This window comes from Leucoraja erinacea, chromosome 25 (assembly GCF_028641065.1).
Source record: "Leucoraja erinacea ecotype New England chromosome 25, Leri_hhj_1, whole genome shotgun sequence".
Lineage (NCBI taxonomy): Eukaryota > Metazoa > Chordata > Chondrichthyes > Rajiformes > Rajidae > Leucoraja > Leucoraja erinaceus.
This window is the reverse complement of record NC_073401.1, coordinates 26,117,475-26,136,727: the sequence shown is the minus strand read 5'-3', so window position 1 is coordinate 26,136,727 and position 19,253 is coordinate 26,117,475. Positions and strand designations below refer to the sequence as shown.

At 41.8% G+C, this 19,253-nt stretch overlaps 1 protein-coding gene across 1 annotated transcript; it reads left to right on the top strand.

Moving 5' to 3' along the window:
• Window positions 1-1,791: 1,791 nt before the first annotated feature.
• On the top strand, window positions 1,792-10,273 carry LOC129709152 (endoplasmic reticulum resident protein 29-like). The gene is made up of 3 exons (XM_055655302.1): window positions 1,792-1,962; window positions 6,565-6,703; window positions 9,319-10,273. The coding sequence occupies exons 1-3, from the start codon at window positions 1,840-1,842 to the stop codon at window positions 9,819-9,821; spliced, it is 765 nt and encodes a 254-aa protein (XP_055511277.1). The 5' UTR covers window positions 1,792-1,839; the 3' UTR covers window positions 9,822-10,273.
• Window positions 10,274-19,253: the final 8,980 nt, after the last annotated feature.

The window sequence follows — 19,253 nt, the reverse complement described above, 5'->3', positions numbered from 1 at the left end:
TCATTGAAACCTACAGAATAGTGAAAATCTTGTATGGAGTGGATGTGGAGAGGATATTTCCACTAGTGGCAGAGTCTAGGACTGGAGGCCATAGCCACAGAATTAAAGGATTTTGTGTTTAAGAAGGAACTGCAGATGCTGGACAATCGAAGGTACACAAAAATGCTGGGGAAACTCAGCGGGTGCAGCAGCAGCTATGGAGCAAAGGAAATAGGTGACGTTTCTTTAGGAAGATTAGGAGAAATTTATGTCAGAGGGTGGTGAATCTGTGGAATTCTTTGCCACAGAAGGCTGTGGAGGCCAAGTTAGTGGATATATTTAAGGCAGCGGCAGATAGATTCTTGATTAGTTCACGTATTGGAGGTTATGGGGAGAAGGCAGGAGGTTGGGGTTAGGAGGGTAAGATAGATCCGCCATGATTGAATGGCAGAGTAGTCTTGATGGACTGAATGGCCTAATTCTACTCCTATCCCTTATGATAACTTAGAAAAACAAAACCCCATTATAAATTCACCGATAATAATAATAATACATTTCTCTCTTTCTGCATACTTTGCACCTTTCGTTGACCATGTGTACTAAGCATTGTTGACCTCCCCCACTTGGTCCTTGGTCCTCCAAAATATTCCAAATGGTATTTAAACTGGAGGTGGCGGAGGGTGGACTTAAGCAAAAAAGGGTTCTTGGAGAAGAAGTTACCTTAAATGTAGTTGCTTCTGGTTGAGTAACTATGGTAGGGTGAAGACTATTGCATGCTTTAATTGTGCGGGGGAAGAATGAATTGCTGTACACATCTGTCTTGGTAGCTGGTATCTCAAATTGGATCGAATGCCCTCGTCTGCTCCTAATAGCTTTGGGTTTGGTGAAGGCTTGGGAACTTCACTCGCCCCTCTGCAGGAACTACACATCAGAAGGTGCAACTCCAGAGCCAATAAGATCATGGGAGGCCCCTTCCACCCCTGCAACGGACTGTTCCAGCTGCTACGGTCAGGCAAACGCCTCCGTTGCCATGCTGTGAGAACGGAGAGGTTGAGAAGGAGTTTCTTCCCAGAGGCCATTAGGACTGTAAACTCCTATCTCACCAGAGACTAACTTTACTGTACCATTCTACTGTTTTTTTTTTAATTGATGTTTGTTTTCCTTTTTCCTTCCTTCCACAATATGTAATATGTAAAATATGTGATTCTGTTCCATTCTATTTGTAGCTTGTTTGTTTGTCTGTTTGTGTTTGTTTGTTTGTTTGTTTGTCTGTTTGTGTGTGTTTGTATGTTTTTTGCACAAAGTCCGCGAGCATTGCCACCAGGTTCAGGAATAGCTGCTTCCCCACAGCCATCAGGCTATTAAACCTGGCTCGGACAAAACTCTGATTATTAATATCCCATTATCTGTTATTTGCACTTCATCAGTTTATTTATTCATGTGTGTGTATATATATTTATATTGTGGTATATGGACACACTGATCTGTTTTGTAGGAAATGCCTACTATGTTCTGTGTGCCGAAGCAAAACAAGAATTTCATTGTCCTTATCAGGGACACATGACAATAAACTCACTTGAAGTTGAAGTTGAAGTTGAAGTTGAACTTTTCATTTCACTGCACATCCCGTATGTGTATGTGACGAATAAACTTAGCTTGACTTGGTGAAATTTATACATCACGGGTTCTTGCACTGTTGCATCGTTCTATCTGGGACATATGACAATAAAACACGCTTGATTCTTGAATTGACAGCGTTTGGGGGGTGGTCAGCAGGCGAGGGAGGGGGGGCTGGAACAATTTGCATTAAACTCCCAGCTGCGAGGATCACATGGTGCCGAGTGTGAAAGGGGATGAACGATGGCGGATGCCGGCAGCTCCTCTCTGCTCCTCCTGCTCACCGCGTTCCTGCACCTTTCTGTCCCCGCCGGTGCCCTGCACACGGTCGGCTCCGTGCCTCTGGACACAGTCACGTTTTACAAGGTGAGTGGACCCCGAAAGCCGCTTGCATTCAATGTTTTAACTCATTTAACCGCCAGAAACCCAGTGTCAAATTCGACAGCACGATGGATCCATCAAGTACAGTATTTACAAGAATGCTTTTAACGTGAAAACGTACTCACCAGCCTGACATTACTGCCTCTTACTTAATGTTTGGATGCAACTGGAACACAATTTCATCGGCAACATTCAAATTATAGAATAGATTTTAAAAATCGAGACGGCATGGTAGATACGAGCAGAAAAAAAGGTGAAATTAATCAGCTTGGAATTTCTTTTAAAGGGAATAAATAATGTTTGAATTGTATTCATCGTGGAGCGGCGGGGTTGGCATTGAGTCTTTTGCAGGTTATTCCCGTGTTAATATTTTTGAAATGAATCAATAAAAACAGGAACGTGAAGCGCGCCGGATGGCTGCAATGTGGAGGCAGTTTTGTTACATTGTGGTGTAGGCATGAAGATGCTTCAGTCCCCGCTGCTCGCCCTGTCAGTGGGCGAGTGTGTGTGTGTGTGTGTGTGGCACATGTAACTATGTAAGGGTTCAGGATGTGCAGAATTTGCAGAATTTCCTGGAGCCGGATCGCCACTGAGCATTTTTAAACCAGCCTGATAAAGATAATCAAAAACCCAATAGAATATGTGCAACCAACAGCCGCGATCACCCGAGCACCAATCCTCTTTGCACGCGTACTCTGTCCCTCCCTCTCGCCAGCTCCATCTTGTTTCTGCACGGCTTCCTCTGCTCTCTGCTCTCTGCCTAGCTTGCCCGTCTCCTCTATCCCGACCCTGCCTAACCCTTTCATGATTCTCGGTCTGAACTGAAGGATCTCGACCAGAATAGGCACCTGTTCCTTCTCTCCAGAGATGCTGCCTGATCCGCTGAGTTACTCCTGCTTTGTGTGTGTGTCTACCTTCGCATCTGCAGTTCCTTCCTAGACGCTTCTTCCTCTCGCCCCTGTCGAACTCCCTTATCTCACCCTCTGCCCTCCCCTCTTACTACCCTTCTCTCCCCTGAGCCCAGCCTCTCCGTGCCCCTCTCATTCTGGCCTGACCAACCACCTTTCCCTCTAGACTCTGCCCTGCCTTTCCTCCCCCTTTCTCACCTTATGCCCACCTGGTCAGTCTCTATCTGCCCCATCCATCTCTCCCCTGCCTATCTCATTCCTCTAGCTCTGAGGTACCTCCTTGTCCACCCTACCCTCACCCCTGGTTGTCTCCTGCTCTCTGCCCTGCTTGACTACTCCCCACCCCACCTTACTGATAACAGAATAAAAGGCCATTTAGCTCATCGGGTCCACAACATTTGCAGAGCAGACCACTGCCATCAGCAGACCACCACTTCTACTTTCAACTCCTTTTTAAAATTATTTTGCCCCCATCTACATTACAATACACAATTAACCTTCTGGTCACTCCCTGCTCCGACTGTTTCGCTGTTTTTTCATTTAATCTCTGCTGCTTTTGTTAAATTGATGACCCAGCACAAACCACGAGACTTTGTGAGAGTCCAACCTGCTCATGCACAGCGTTGCTGCAACCAAGTAGAACATTGTTTATTTGTAAAAAGCTGGAACTATTCCAAAATAGTATTTTCATCAAACACTGCTTGTTAATTGTAGGATTCCGAAAGGCAACCTGACTTCCTTACTCTTGTGTAGGAAGGAACTGCAGATGCTGGTTTAAACTGAAGATAAACACAAAAAGCTGGAGTAACTCAACGGGACAGGCAGCATCTCTGGAGAGAAACATAGAAATTAGGTGCAGGAGTAGGCCATTCGGCCCTTCGAGCCTGCACCGCCATTCAATATGATCATGGCTGATCATCCAACTCAGTATCCCGTACCTGCCTTCTCTCCATACCCTCTGATCCCCTTAGCCACATCTAACTCCCTCTTAAATATAGCCAATGAACTGGCCTCAACTACCCTCTGTGGTAGAGAGTTCCAGAGATTCACCACTCTCTGTGTGAAAAAAGTTCTTCTCATCTCGGTTTTATCGAGAAGGAATGCAGAACGTTTCGGGTCGAAATGTGAAGAAGGGTCTTGACCCGAAACGTCACCCATTCCTTCTCTCCAGAGATGCTGCCTGTTCCACTGAGTAACTCCAGCTTTTTGTGTCTATCTTCCTTACTCTTGTATTCAGTGCCCTGACCGATGATGGCAAGCATACCGTATGCCTTGTTTGCCACTCTATCTACTTATATTGCCAATTTCAGCAGGCTATGGACTTGGACCCCAAGATCCATCTGTACATCAATACTGTTAAAGATCATGCCATTAATTGTATATTTTCTCTTTGCATTTGATCTCCCAAACTACAACCCCTCTCACTTGCTCGAATTAAACTTCATCTGCCATTTCTCTGCCCATTTCTGTATCCTGCTGTATTCTTTGACAGCCTTCTTCACCGTCTGCAACTCCACCAATTTTGGAGCAGTCTACAAATTTACTAACCAACCCATCTACATTTCCAACCAAGTAATTTATACGTATCAAAAACAACAGAGGTCCCAGCTCAGATCCCTGCGGAACTCCACTGGCCACCGACCTGCAGCCAGGATATCACCTTTACCCCACGAATCTGTCTTCGATGGACAAATCAGTTCTGAATCCAAACTACCAAGTCCCCATGGATCCTATGTAGCTTTATCATCTGGATCAGCCTTCCATGAAGGAGTTTTATCAGATGCCTTCCTAACATATATGTACACAACATCCACTGCCCTACCCTCATCAATCACCTTGATACCTCCTCAAGAAACTCAAGCTAGTTAATAAAATATGACCTGCTGCACACAAAGCCACGACTTCGCTAATTATCCCATTCTCCCAAATGCGAGCAAATCCTATCTCAAAGAATTCTCTGAAATAGCTTCTCCTCTGTAAAATGCTATATTGTTCTTGCACACAGAAAACAGGCTGGCCATTGACCAGTGTATCAAGGAACTGCAGATGCTGGTTTAAAACAAAGACGGACACAAAAAGCTGGAGTAACTCAGCGGGTCAGACAGCATCTCTAGAGTAAAATAATAGTGCCCTCCATAATGTTTGGGACAAAGAACCATCATTTATTTAAGAAGGAACTGCAGATGCTGGAGAATCGAAGGTACACAAAAGAGCTGGAGAAACTCTGGGTGCAGCAGCATCTATGGAGCGAAGGAAATAGGCAACATTTCGGGCCGAAACCCTTCTTCAGTCTGAAGAAGGGTTTCGGCCCGAAATGTTGCCTATTTCCTTCGCTCCATAGATGCTGCTGCACCCACTGATACCATAATTATTTATTTGCCTCAAATCCACAATTTGAGACTTGTAATATAAAAATAAAAAAATCACATGTGGTTAAAGTGCACATTGTCAGATTTTAATAAAGGCCATTATTATACATTTTGGTTTCACCATGTAGAGATTACAGCAGTGTTTATACATAGTCACCCCATTTCAGGGCACCATAATGTTTGGGACACAGCAATGTCATGTTAATGAAAGTAGTCATGTTTAGTATTTTGTTGCATATCCTTTACATGCAATGACTGCTTGAAGTCAGCGATTCATGGACATCACCAGTTGCTGTGTGTCTTCTCCGGTGATGATCTACCAGCCTGTATTGCAGCCATCTATAGCTTATGATTGTTTTGGGGGACAGTTTTCTCTTCAGCATATAATAGGCATGCTCAATTGGGTTCAGATCAGGTGATTGACTTGGCCACTCAAGAATTGACCATTTTTTAGCTTTGAAAAACTTCTTTGGTGCTTTAGCAGTATGTTTGGGATAATTGTCTTGCCGGCCAATGTGTTTTGAGGCATTTGTTTGAACTTGAGCAGATAGGATGTGTCTAAATTGTGGATACACTTCAGATTCATTATGCTACTACCAGTATCATCAATGAAGATAAATGAGCCAGTACCTTCAGCTGCCATACATGCCCAGGCCATAACATCCGCACCACTGTTTCACAGATGGGGTGGTATGCTTTGGATCTTGGGCAGTTCCTTCTCTCCTTCATACTTTGCTCTTGCCATCACTCTGATGTAGGTTAATATTTGTCTCATCTGTCCACAAGACCTTTTTCCAAAACTGGTTGCTCTTTTAGGTACTTATTGGCAAACTGTAACCTGGCCATCCCATTTAAGCGGCAAACCAGTGGTTTGCATCTTGCAGTGTAGCCTCTGTATTTCTGTTCAAGAAGTCTTCTTTATTATAGAGAAAATTCTTCTGTCATCAGCTGTGGAGGTCATCCTGGGCCTGCCAGTCCCTTTGCGATTAGTAAGCTCACCAGTGCTCTCTTTCTTCTTAATGATGTTCCAAACAGTTGATTTTCGTAAACCTAAGGTTTGGCTGATGTCTCTAACAGTTTTATTCTTGGTTCTCAGTCTCAAAACTAAACTAACAAAAAGTTGAAGGCATAGAAAGTGAATCGAACATTTCTTCATTATATTTCACTCTGATCAATGCATTAAGTACCGCAACACTCTTGGCTACTGAACAAATTGGTTTGCTTATAAAGGAGGTCCTTCCAAAGTCAAATCCCTCAAATGTTGTAGAGTTTTGCAAACTCAGTGCCTGAGATGTCGCTGTTCTCTGCAGGTCATCCCCAAACTGAAGTATGCCCTGGTAAAGATTGACACGCAGTATCCGTATGGAGAGAAGCAAGATGAGTTTAAGAAATTGGTGGAAAACTCTGCTTCCAGCAAGGAACTCTTGGTGGCTGAAGTGGGAATATCAGGTAGGAACTATATTGCTTGTCCAAGTTGAAACAAATGATATAAAAGTATGGTCTGCTCCGTCACCCATCCAGTGTCCTCTACTCAACCACTTTGCGTAGCTTGGTCCTTGTACAACAATATCAGCAGCACGTGGTTGCAGCCCATTGAACTTGGAAGCTCTTGCATAGACTTAACATGCTTAATGTACAGTGCCCTGCATAATGTTTGGGACAAAGACCCATCCTTTATTTACTTGCCTCTGTACTCCACAATTTGAAATTTGTAATAGAAAAAAATCACATGTGGTTCAAGTGCACATTGTCAGATTTTATTAAAGGCCATTTTTATACATTTTGGTTTCACCATGTAGAAATTACAGCTGTGTTTATACATAGTCCCCCCCCATTTCAGGGCACCATAATGTTTGGCACACATGGCTTCACAGGTGTTTGTAATTGCTCAGGTGTGTTTAATTGCTTCCTTAATGCAGGTATAAGAGAGCTCTCAGCACCTAGTCTTTCCATCACCTTCGGAAACTTTTATCGCTGTTTATCAACGTTGTGCCAATGAAAGTCAAAGAAGCCATTATGAGACTGAGCAACAAGAATAAAACTGTTAGAGACATCAGCCAAACCTTAGGCTTACCCAAATCAACTGTTTGGAACATCATTAAGAAAAAAGAGAGCACTGGTGAGCTTACTAATCGCAAAGGGACTGACAGGCCAAGGAAGACCTCCACAGCTGATGACAGAAGAATTATCTCTATAATAAAGGAAAACCCCCAAACACCTGTCCGATAGATCAGAAACACTCTTCAGGAGTCGGGTGTGGATTTGTCAATGACTACTGTCTGCAGAAGACTTCATGAACAAAAATACAGAGGCTACACTGCAAGATGCAAACTATTGGTTAGCTGCAGAAATGGGATGGCCGGGTTACAGTTTGCCAAGAAGTACTTAAATGAGCAACCACAGTTCTGGAAAAAGGTCTTGTGGACAGATGAGACGAAGGTTAACTTATATCAGAGTGATGGCAAGAGCAAAGTATGAAGGAGAGAAGGAACTGCCTAAGATCCAAAGCATACCACCTCATCTGTGAAACACGGTGGTGGGGGAGTTATGGCCTGGGCATGTATGGCTGCTGAAGATACTGGCTCACTTGATGATGCAACTGTTGATGGTAGTAGCATAATGAATTCTGAAGTGTACAGGCACATCTTATCTGCTCAAGTTCAAACAAATGCCTCAAAACTCGTTGGTCGGCGGTTCATTCTACAACAAGACAATGATCCCAAACATACTGCTAAACCAACAAAGCAGTTTTTCAAAGCTAAAAAATGGTCAATTCTTGAGCGGCCAAGTCAATCACCCGATCTGAACCCAATTGAGCACGCCTTTTATATGCTGAAGAGAAAACTGAAGGGGACTAGCCCTCAAAACAAGCATAGGCTAAAGATGGCTGCAATACAGGCCTGGCAGAGCAACTGGTGATGTCCATGAATCGCAGAATTCAAGCAGTCATTACACGCAAAGGATATGCAACAAAATACTAAACACGACTACTTTAATTTACATGACATTGTTGTGTCCCAAACATTATGGTGCCCGGAAATAAATAAATAAACACAGCTGTGATTTTTACATGATTAAACCAATGTCTAAAAATGGCCTTTATTAAAATCTGACAATGTGACATGTGATTTTTTTTCTATTACAAATCTCAAATTGTGGATTTGAGGCAAATAAATAAATGTTGGATCTTTGTCCCAAAGATTATGGAGGGCACTGTGTGTAGCAGCAGTGAGATCTACTTTAAATGATACACTCCAATCCTTTGTAATAATACAAAAACACAATTTGTTACTAACTTGAAAATGCAATGTTTATTTTGACATCATCTGTTAACGAAACCTAATCCATAAGAGCCTCAATCCAATTGCATTGTTCTCTATAGTTCTTCCACCTTTACAGTTATCTATATAGTAACTGTAAGTTACTATAGGAGAGATACGTTTTTTTGGCCTTCCATCACAGCTATGTGATGGATGTTTATGTAAAATGTAAATTATGTTGTGTCTGGGGTCTATTTGTGTGTAATGTATGGCTGCAGAAACGGCATTTCATTTGGACCTCCAGGGGTCCAAATGACAATTAAATAGACTATTGACTATTGACTATATCAATTCTGGGATATCTGGAAAAGATACCAGTAGATAAAATGTCTTTGTGGCCATTGTTTTTTCTTTAAACCCTCAGTTGTCACATGGAGTAGCGTTGTCCATTTTATCATAGAGACGTACAGTGTAGAAAAAGACCCTTCGGCCCGAATTGCCTATGCCGACTAACATGGACCATGCAGATGCTGGAAAAGCGAAGGTAGACAAAATGCTGGAGAAACTCAACGGGTGAGGCAGGATCTATGGAGCGAAGGAAATAGGCAACGTTTCGGGCCAAAACCCTTCTTCAGAGCGCCTCACCCGCTGACTTTCTCCAGCACTTTTGGCCAACTATATCCCTCTGATGGATCCCATCCATGTGCCTGTCTAAATGTTTCTTTAGGGCCAAGCTGTGAGATTTTGATTTAATTATAGAGGTGCAAGATTTATCGTTACTTTTTAATGTTTGTTTTGAAACAGATTATGGCGATAAGGAAAATTCTGAACTTGGGGAGAAATATAAAGTGGAAAAAGATGACTTTCCGGTCTACCTGCTGTTCATCGATGGGGATTTGGAGACTCCGGCCCGGTTTACCGGAGAGATTAAGCAGGAAGGCATTCAGCAGTGGTTGAAGACTAAAGGTGTGTGGGTGGGGATGCTCGGCTGCCTGGAGGCGTTCGATTTCCTTGCCCAGGATTTTAGCAGCACGAGGAGCGTGGAAGAACGGCAGAAGATCATGGGGAAGGCAAAGAACAGGATGGAAAAGCTGCCGGAGTCCGATCAGAAACTGGGGGAGCAGTACCACAAAATCATGAGCAAGATGCTGGCGCAAGGCGACCCGTTTGTTAGCTCGGAGATCGCGCGGATCGGCAAACTGCTGGAAGAGAGCAAGATGAGCTCAGCGAAGAAGGTGGAGTTCCAGAAGCGGCAGAACATCCTGAGCTCGTTCCAGATACCAAACTCACCAAGAGAGGATTTGTGAGGGGGGTGGTTGTGGTGGTGGTGGTGGATGGGGAAATCCATTTTAACCGGGGAAAAAAGCTTCCTACCGTAAGCCATGTTACTGCTAAGGTGATCAGGAAAGAGAGCACCTGCCTTCTGCACATCTCCCTTTCCTGATCGTTGCGATCTAACAGCTCATTTTCAGCTGCCACCTAGCATCGCCCACTGGATATACAACAGGATTCAGATTCAGATTCAATTTTAATTGTCATTGCCAGTACAGAGACAACGAAATGCATTTAGCATCTCCCTGGAAGAGCGACATAGCAAACGATTTGAATAAATAATAATAAGTGTCCGGGGGGGGTGGTGATTGGCAGTACGTTGTTGATGAGCAACGGTGAGATAGATAAATATCACCCCTTGTGCGGCCCAACCTCACTCCCAGCTCTTGGTGTTGGACCGTGGAAGCCAGTTGTGCCATGATCCATTTCCCTGCATCCCAAGTTAACCAGCGACTAACTACACCACAAAGGGAAATGGCAAATGGCACAACTCTGCCAGTTGTACCAAAAGAATCCAAATTTAAATTAAAAACAATTTTTTTTTTTTAAACTCAAGCATAAAATAAATTACGGTGAATTTTACTCTTCAGCAGTGACATGGCTGAGTCTTAATTGTTTACAAGCCTTTTTACAATTTCAATATCTTAAAAATACCTTTTCATTGATGTTTTGTTGAGCATTAAGCAACATGTGACAAACTCTCCTTCCAAAAACCTGTGTCTCATTACAAACGTGTCCCAATTTGGCTGTCTGCAAACCGAAGTCAGAGGTTTAAGGGAATAACCTTGCAGAAGTTTGTCTCACTAACACTGGATACCGTTGTAGTTTAGCCGCCTTTGTTCTCGCTGCTGCGTTGGCAACGCCTTTGAGAAACATTCCCGAATAATGTCGCTGGAGAATAAGAGGAGGAATTGTACAAAATCCCTGTCCAGGTCCACACTTCTGGTTAGATGTTGTCATTGAGTGACACAACATGGAAATAGGCCCCTCGGCCCAACTTGGCCAACATGTCCCAGCTACACTTAGTCCCACCTGCCTGCGTATTGCCCCTATCCCTCCAAGCCTGTCCTATCTGTTTCTTAAATGTTGGGATAGTCCCTGCCTCAACTACCTTCTCTGTTAGCTTGTTCCATATCCTCACCACCCCCATTTGTGTGGAAAAAGTTTCCCCTCAGATTCCTATTAAATCTTTTCCCCTTCACCTTAAAACCCAAGTAGTGTTGGTGTGCAAAGCACGAGCCAAGTGGAACGCGAGAACATTTATTGTCTCCCACCAGGTCAAGCTGATCTCACCCCGTTTTTTTCCCCCCAGTAAATCCTCTCACATCACAACCCTTCCATTCTGAGAGCATCATCTAAAGCAACCTCCTCATGAACAAAGCTGAGACTAAATCCTGCTTCTCTGCGCCCACGTTCACAAATTGTCCCAGCACTTGTGGCAATAAGGAAAAATCTGGTAACATCCAAACACATTCCGCCCCATTCTTCAAAAGATTTTACCCCCCCCCCCCCAGTCTATCAGTGTTATGCTTGTCCACATGTGAAAACAATTGTGTGCTCTAATGAATTAATTGATTAAAAAAATTATTAAAATTATTAATTTACTCTTACCGTGCCTTCTTTGTGCCTTGTGTTCGGTTTGACATCCTGGGATTCAGAATAAGTTACTGTTAATCCCAAGTATTTATACATCATGTTGAGCTGCAGGGTGAAAAATCTTACATGTCAGCTGGAGCTGGGTTCAAATAAATACCCAAACTACCGTATGCTGCCCAGGCTTGTGCATTATTCATTGTGCAGGAAGGAACTGCAGATCATGGGTTATAGTGAAGATAGTCACAAAGTGCTGGAGTAACTCAGCAAGTCAGGCAGCATCTCTGGAGATAAAGGATGGGTGACGTTTTGGGGTCGGAGCCTTCAGAGGAAGGGTTCCGACCCGAAACTTCACCCATCCTGTTTCTCCAAGAATGGTGCCTGACCCGCTGAGTTACTCAAGTACTTTGTGTCTTAACTATTCTGCTTGATACTTGAATGCATTACCAAGAGTGAAATTCTTACTGCTGCAGGAATTCGGACCGTCTGTCCTATCCATACCTCTTTTTTTGTTAAGGTTATCCTTTTTTCTCTCAGGTTATCCTGCAACTTTCAGCGTTCCAGAGAAACCAATCCAAGTCTGTTCAACCTCTCCCTGTAACTCAGATTCAGATTCAACTTTAATTGTCATTGTCAGTGTACAGTACAGAGACAACGAAATGCAGTTAGTATCTCCCTGGAAGAGCGACATAGAATATGATTTCAATAAATAAATCTTTTTACATGTATACAGACATAGTGTTTTTCCTGTGGGAGGAGTGTCCGGGGGGGGGGGGGGGGGGGGGGTGATTGGCAGTCACCGAGGTACATTGTTGAGTAGAGTGACAGTCGCAGGGAAGAAGCTGTTCCTGGACCTGCTGGTCCGGCAACGGAGAGACCTGTAGCGCCTCCCGGATGGTAGGAGGGTAACAGTCCATGGTTGGGGTGAGAGCAGTTCTTGGCGATGCTGAGCGCCCTCCGCAGACAACGCTTGCTTTGGACAGACTCAATGGAGGGGAGCGAGGAACCGGTGATGCGTTGGGCAATTTTCACCACCCTCTGTAGTGCTTTCCGGTCGGAGACAGAGCAGACTAATACCCTCTATTCCCGATGCCTCTGCACCCTTTCTAAAGCCTCCATATTATTATCCATAATGGGGCAATCAGAACTGCACACAATACTCAAAATGCATCCGAAGCTAAGTCCAAAAAACTGCAGCATGACTTCCTCATTTTATCTTGCCTGTTGCCTCATTTTATCTTGCAGTCTCAACCATTTTGTTTCAAGTCCAGGACAGTCTGTTGCCATTTCATGTTAGGTACAGAATGTCTACTGTACCCTCGGAAGATACAAGAATTCAACATATTAATAAAGAAGCACCAAGGACATGTGGAGAGAAAGGGAAGGAGGATTGTTAACGATATATTGACTAAGATTACAAAAACCACACAAATAAAGATATATACACACTAAATGACAGAATTCAACAAATAACAAGGACTCCGATTTTGGGGAAAAACTTAAAAGGATAACTTTTGTCAGCAATGTTATGATACAACTATGCATAACAAAAGCACTAGTTAGATGAGTCGGATATACTCTACGAATAGAATCAAGGGATATAGCATAATGAATTCTGAAATGTATAGACACATCCTCTCTGCTCAAGTTCAAACAAATGCCTCAAAATTCATTGGCAGGCAGTTCATTCAACTGCAAGACAATGATCCCAAACATACTGCAAGAGCAACAAAGGAGTTTTTCAAAGCTAAAAAATGGTCAATTCTTGAGTGGCCAAATCAATCACCCAATCTGAACCCAATTGAGCATGCCTTTTATATGCTGAAGAGAAAACTGAAGGGTACTAGTCCCCAAAACAAGCATTAGCTAAAGATGGCTGTAATACAGGCCTGGCAGAGCATCACCAGAAGACACCCGGCAACTGGTGATGTCCATGAATCGCAGACTTCAAGCAGTCATTGCAGGCTAAGGATATGTAACAAAATACTAAACATTACTACTTTCATTTACATGACATTGCTGTGTCCCAAACATGGTGCCCTGAAATGGAGGACTATGTATAAACATTCCTGTATTTTCTACATGGTGAAACCAAAATGTATAAAAATGGCCTTTATTAAAACCTGATAATGTGCACTTTAGCCACATGTGATTTTTTTCTATTACAAATCTCAAATTGTGGAGTACAGAGGCAAATAAATATATTGTCCCAAACATTATGGAGGGCATTGTATGTCCTCTAGTCCATCGATTCCCCTACTCTGGGCAAGAGATTCTGTGCATCTATCTGATCTATTCCTCTCATGATTTTATACACTTGTATCACTGATGTGGAATCCTGCAAAATATTGTTATACTTCAACTTATGGAGTTGATCGATTTCTAATCACAATGAGTCAAACCCACAGAACTGCATCTGCAGATTAAAAGCAATCCATTTCCTAAATGATAATTTTTGAACAATTCATATGTTGAAAGCTCAACATCTCAAAGTCATTTCCGTTGTCATCTGCTTCCTGATCAGCGCTTTCAAGTTGGGTTTGACTTTATAAAGTTAGTCCCTTCACAATCACAAGAATCTCTTAAATTTGGTGAATTTAACTAAAGCTACAATAATTTTTAGTTTAGGATTGTTTGGTGCCAATTGTCATCATTCGGTGCTAGGTGGACCAGTGCATTTGTAATTGTATGAATGCGTAATTTTTAATGAGTAATTCCTTAGGCCTGTTAACATAGAAATATAGGTGCAGAAGTAGGCCATTCGTCCCTTCGAGCCAGCACTGCCATTCAGTATGATCATGGCTGATCATCCAAAATCAGTACCCCATTCCTGCTTTTTCCCCCCTATCCCTTGATTCCGTTAGCCCAAAGAGCTAAATCGAACTCTTGAAAACATTCAGTGAATTGGCCTCCACTGCTTTCTGTGGCAGAGAACAAAATCATTAAAGTCTCACGAACAAGCAGGAACACGAGTGAATTAAACAGAATTATTGGAGTTTCCCCAGAAAGAGGACAACATGGATAGCTATAGGACTATATACAGTTAAACATACTGTAAATGCAAGTCCAAAATTGCATGTACAATAATGCTTCAATGACATCCCATGGAAGGACAGTATTTCAATCTATTGCAAGAGACAGATGCAGATGCAGACAACAGTTGTAAAAGATCAGATACAACGCTGAAAAGTTAGTTTAATTATTAGCTGACCTTTATTGCTTTAGTAATCTTTAGATTTAAATATACACCCAGAAACCTGCTGAATTCTCGGCTGTCCAATTCTGTTACATACAAAATGGTCTTCTGGAGACGTCACAGCCTTAGTAAATCCAAACTCTCTGGATTAATTAAATATGGAGACACTCAAAGAGAAACAGTATTTACAAATATGTATCAGATAAAACAGCAGAATCTATAACCAAGAGCAAGATTTGGAAAGGAGAATGAAATGAGGAAAATGACTACAGCTCTGAAAAATGCAGCAGGATTAAAAGAAATGCAAGGCTCACTAAACTTCATTTCAAATTGGACAAATTGTCTTAGAAAGCTGTAAGCTAGAAGCACATCTATTGCAAAGTAAGGGCCCAACTCCAGTCAGGAATTTTACTTGCCCAGGATAAACTCGTTATCTTTCCATGAATTATTAACCAAATTAAACATGAAATTGCTGCAGCATATATTAAATATGCTTTGTGATTGTCATGGTCAGAGATGCGGTACCGATACTTTTGTCTGCTCCTTAGTTTATCACCGTGAACTGTCATACAGATCAATCACCAAAAAAAAATCCCTCCCTTTATTAAATCAACAGGCTGGCTCGAACAGAAAATCCAGCACAATTCGTATTAGATAATCTGATAGCATTCTTTAATCCTTATATTAACACCCTGTTTGGTTTGTCAATAGGATTACAGCATGTGTATCACACTTCGATTCTGAATTAATGAATCCATTTTGCCCATTAAAAATGGTCAATTTCTGATATCTACATGTCCATCCAGCCACGCTGTGTGGATAGCTCAGTTGATTAAGAGACAGACAGAGATTCAAGGATCATCAATGAGCAACTTGATTTTGGGTTAAACCAAGGGTTAAACTTTGGTGTTTGTGTAGAAATAGATGATGCGAAAACTCACCCCATTTTTATGTATTTTCCTGGTTTTCAATGCAAGGCTCTCTTGGATTTAGAAAAAAAAAAAAATCTTTGACAGTGCTATTTTCTTTTAAAGATATCGTGCTATGGTTAACAATCCAGTCATCTGGGTGGAGCGGCATCAAGTCCTAGATGTCATCTTTTAAGCTGCCAGAAATTCCAAAAAGCATGAATGTAAGTGTTTGATACCAATTTATGAATCATGAATAGGGTTGCACATGATGACCAAATTGGGTAATGGGTGGGGGGGGGGGGGGGGGGGGGGGGGGGGGGGGGAAGGTGCAGCCAGGAGTGCAGACATCTAAGCAATACTCGAAACATACATGCTCAGACACAAAAAGCCGGAGTAACTCAGTGGGACAGGCATCTCTGGAGAGAAGGAATGGGTGACAGGCTAGATGCAGGAAGATTGTTCCCGATGTTAGGGAAGTCCAGGACAAGGGGTCACAGCTTAAGGATAAGGGGGAGATCCTTTAAAACCGAGATGAGAAGAACTTTTTTCACACAGAGAGTGGTGAATCTCTGGAACTCTCTGCCACAGAGGGTAGTTGAGGCCAGTTCATTGGCTATATTTAAGAGGGAGTTAGATGTGGCCCTTGTGGCTAAGGGGATCAGGGAGAGAAGGCAGGTACGGGATACTGAGTTGGATGATCAGCCATGATCATATTGAATGGCGGTGCAAGCTCGAAGGGCCGAATGGCCTACTCCTGCACCTAATTTCTATGTTTCTATGTGATGTTTCGGGACCTTCTTCAGAACCAGCATCTGCAATTCCTTCTTACGCATACATGCTTATGTGTGTTTAACATCGAAGTGCAAGTCAACGTTTTTGACAGGTTTGTGGAAGAAGGCAGAAAATTATTGTGAAGAAAACCACAGGCTTTATTTTTTCACTTGCATTGAAAACTCTGCAATGCATGATCAGCATTGAAAGGGAAAGCCATATATAGATAAAACTTGTAAATTAAGAATTCAGATCATGTTTGCAATTTTCCTAAAGATTTCCATGAAAACATCTTAAAAGTTAAATTCACCCCTTAAAAGCACTATAAGTAGTTAGAGTCATGCAGCAGGGAAACAAGTCCTTTGGCCCAACTCATCTATGTCAAAAATCTATAGAAAGAAGATTGGATCTACTTATGTTAAATGTCTACTTTATATTCCTCATTTTAATGAAACACTAAAAAGCCTGGAATGAACAATCCCAAATAAGCATAATTGCTTAAACCAAGAGTTCTACTATTAACTAAATGTACCAAATGAAGACACTCCCAAATAAAAACAGCTTTACATTTCTTCACGTTCCTTCATTTTAGCAGCTTTTGAGATTTTTGTTATAAACAAAACATGACACAGGTGCAACAATATTTTTCTTGCATATCATTGAACTTCAGGAACAGAAACGGCAGAGTCAGCACATAGAGGGATTGGGATTAATACTGGCAAGTGGGACAGATGGATACGGTGGATGGCATAGATGCAGTGAGTCGAAGGGCCTGTTTCTAATACTTTACAACTGTACGACTAATTGGCAAGTGAATTTGCCAACGACTTTAAATAGAACAAAAGAGCAGGGCATATCTGGTACACGTTAAATTAAACTGGCAGATTTACGGAGTTACTCAATAAATCAGTCAAAACTGAGTTGACAGCAATCTGAAATGATTATTGATGGTCATTGTACAAACATTGCATTTCATGGTCGTAACGACAATCAAATAATGTTGCCTCGAAGGGAAAGCTGATCAACTCCAAAACTTGGATCCACATGGTGTTGAGCAGTATACTGCAGAGGCTGCTGCGAGAAGGGCAGCTTTTGATGAAGTTACAACTGCAGTTCAAAACTGCAGAAAGCAGAGGTAAAAATCAAGGAAACCAAGAATGCTTCTATCAACATAGGACAAAAAAAGAGCAAGGTCCAATAGTGACACAAAGAAAGAACCCAAATATGTTTGCAGATTACATAGTGGTTCTAAAGAAATACCCGAGATGTCTTCACAAAGGGGAATTGGTACAGACATTGCAGTCAAGGAGGAAGTGAGTAATATTGGATAAGATGATCAATGGGGAAGGAATTTTATCTTTAATTAGGTACTTTGCCAGCACAAAATGAATTGCAGACTATTTGCCTCATTAAAGATAATAAGCACCTGAAGAATTCCTCCCATATTGACTATTATATCAATTGTTCCTCACTTCCTCCTTGAGTGCAATACCTGCTCTCCTTTATGAAAAAAGATTGGGGAAAATTGTTATTGTCACTGCTCTTTAACTTTTCCCCCAAATCAGTGCAATGCTGGAAGACTGTAAAGGAATTTGTAAATCTGTTATTTCTGTTTAAAGAGGTAATAGGGTGAATGTGAATTTTTTTTGTGTACCTTCGATTTTCCAGCATCTGCAGTTCCTTCTTAAACAGGGTGAATGTGTCAACTGGCATCTTGGTGGACAAATTAATGGGGAAGGTTTTCATGGATAATGAAAATCAGGATTTAAAGTGAAATAGGTTAATCAAGACAGACGTTTCCACAAACAAGGAAGTCAATAATAGTAAGGGGATAAATGTAAAAGGCATTTGACAGAAACATCAGAGGAAACAATTATTTTTCAACCTAATGAGCAGAAGGGTTGTAGAATTGACTGCCTGAAAGAGTGATGGAGGTCACAAACCTCATTATATTTGAACATACCACAATGAATATTCACTATGCCACAACCCACAAAGCTAGTCTTGGGAACTGGGATTATTCTAAATGCTTTCTGTGTTGTTACTTCTCCAATTCCTGCAATCTGGTGAGACATGAAGCTTCCTACCTCACCTCAATGGAGTATTGCAAGGGACTAAAGAGAGTTCCTCTATGCCTCTCTAGAGATGCTGCCTGTCCCGCTGAGTTACTCCAGCTTTATTTGTCTGTCCTCTATGCCAAGCTTGCAATGTTCATAGGATCCAGCCTCCGAGCAAAGGTGCTCTGAATCTCCCTCGCCTAATGTAGGGAATAAAAAAAACTGTCGAGGGAAAAAAAGGAAAGTGTAATCAATTTATATTCCGCCATGATGTAAGTAAATGTTGAGAATTTAAATTTGGGCAATTTCCATAAATAGTTATATGATACAAATTTGTTAATTGTAGATGCTGAAAAATTGAAATTAATAAGTGTTTGAACCCTGCCTGAACCGATTTTCTGTTTTAATTACATGTTTGAGTTTAATAGGAAGTTTAGAATTTGTGTAGGTCATGTCAATCACTATTATTCTGGCGTACAGTTGAACATATAACCATATAATAATTACAGCACGGAAACAGGCCATCTCGACCCTTCTAGTCCGTGCCGAACACATAATCTCCCCTAGTCCCATATACCTGCGCTCAGACCATAACCCTCCATTCCCTTCCCATCCATATAACTATCCAATTTATTTTTAAATGATAAAACCTGAACAGTGGACAATTATGCAGTTATTCAGATGTACAGTTAAGGATATTAAAAATCAGAATATTTATTTATTCTAGGCTGGCTTCCAATTTGAATTGCGCAAGGCTTGTGTAATCATTAACAATGTGGTGGGAATTCAGAGCTTTTTATAAATATTATATACAGCTTCTATGGCATTCTGCTTCATGTCATGTAGATCATTACGGGGGAAAACACCACAATCAATCAT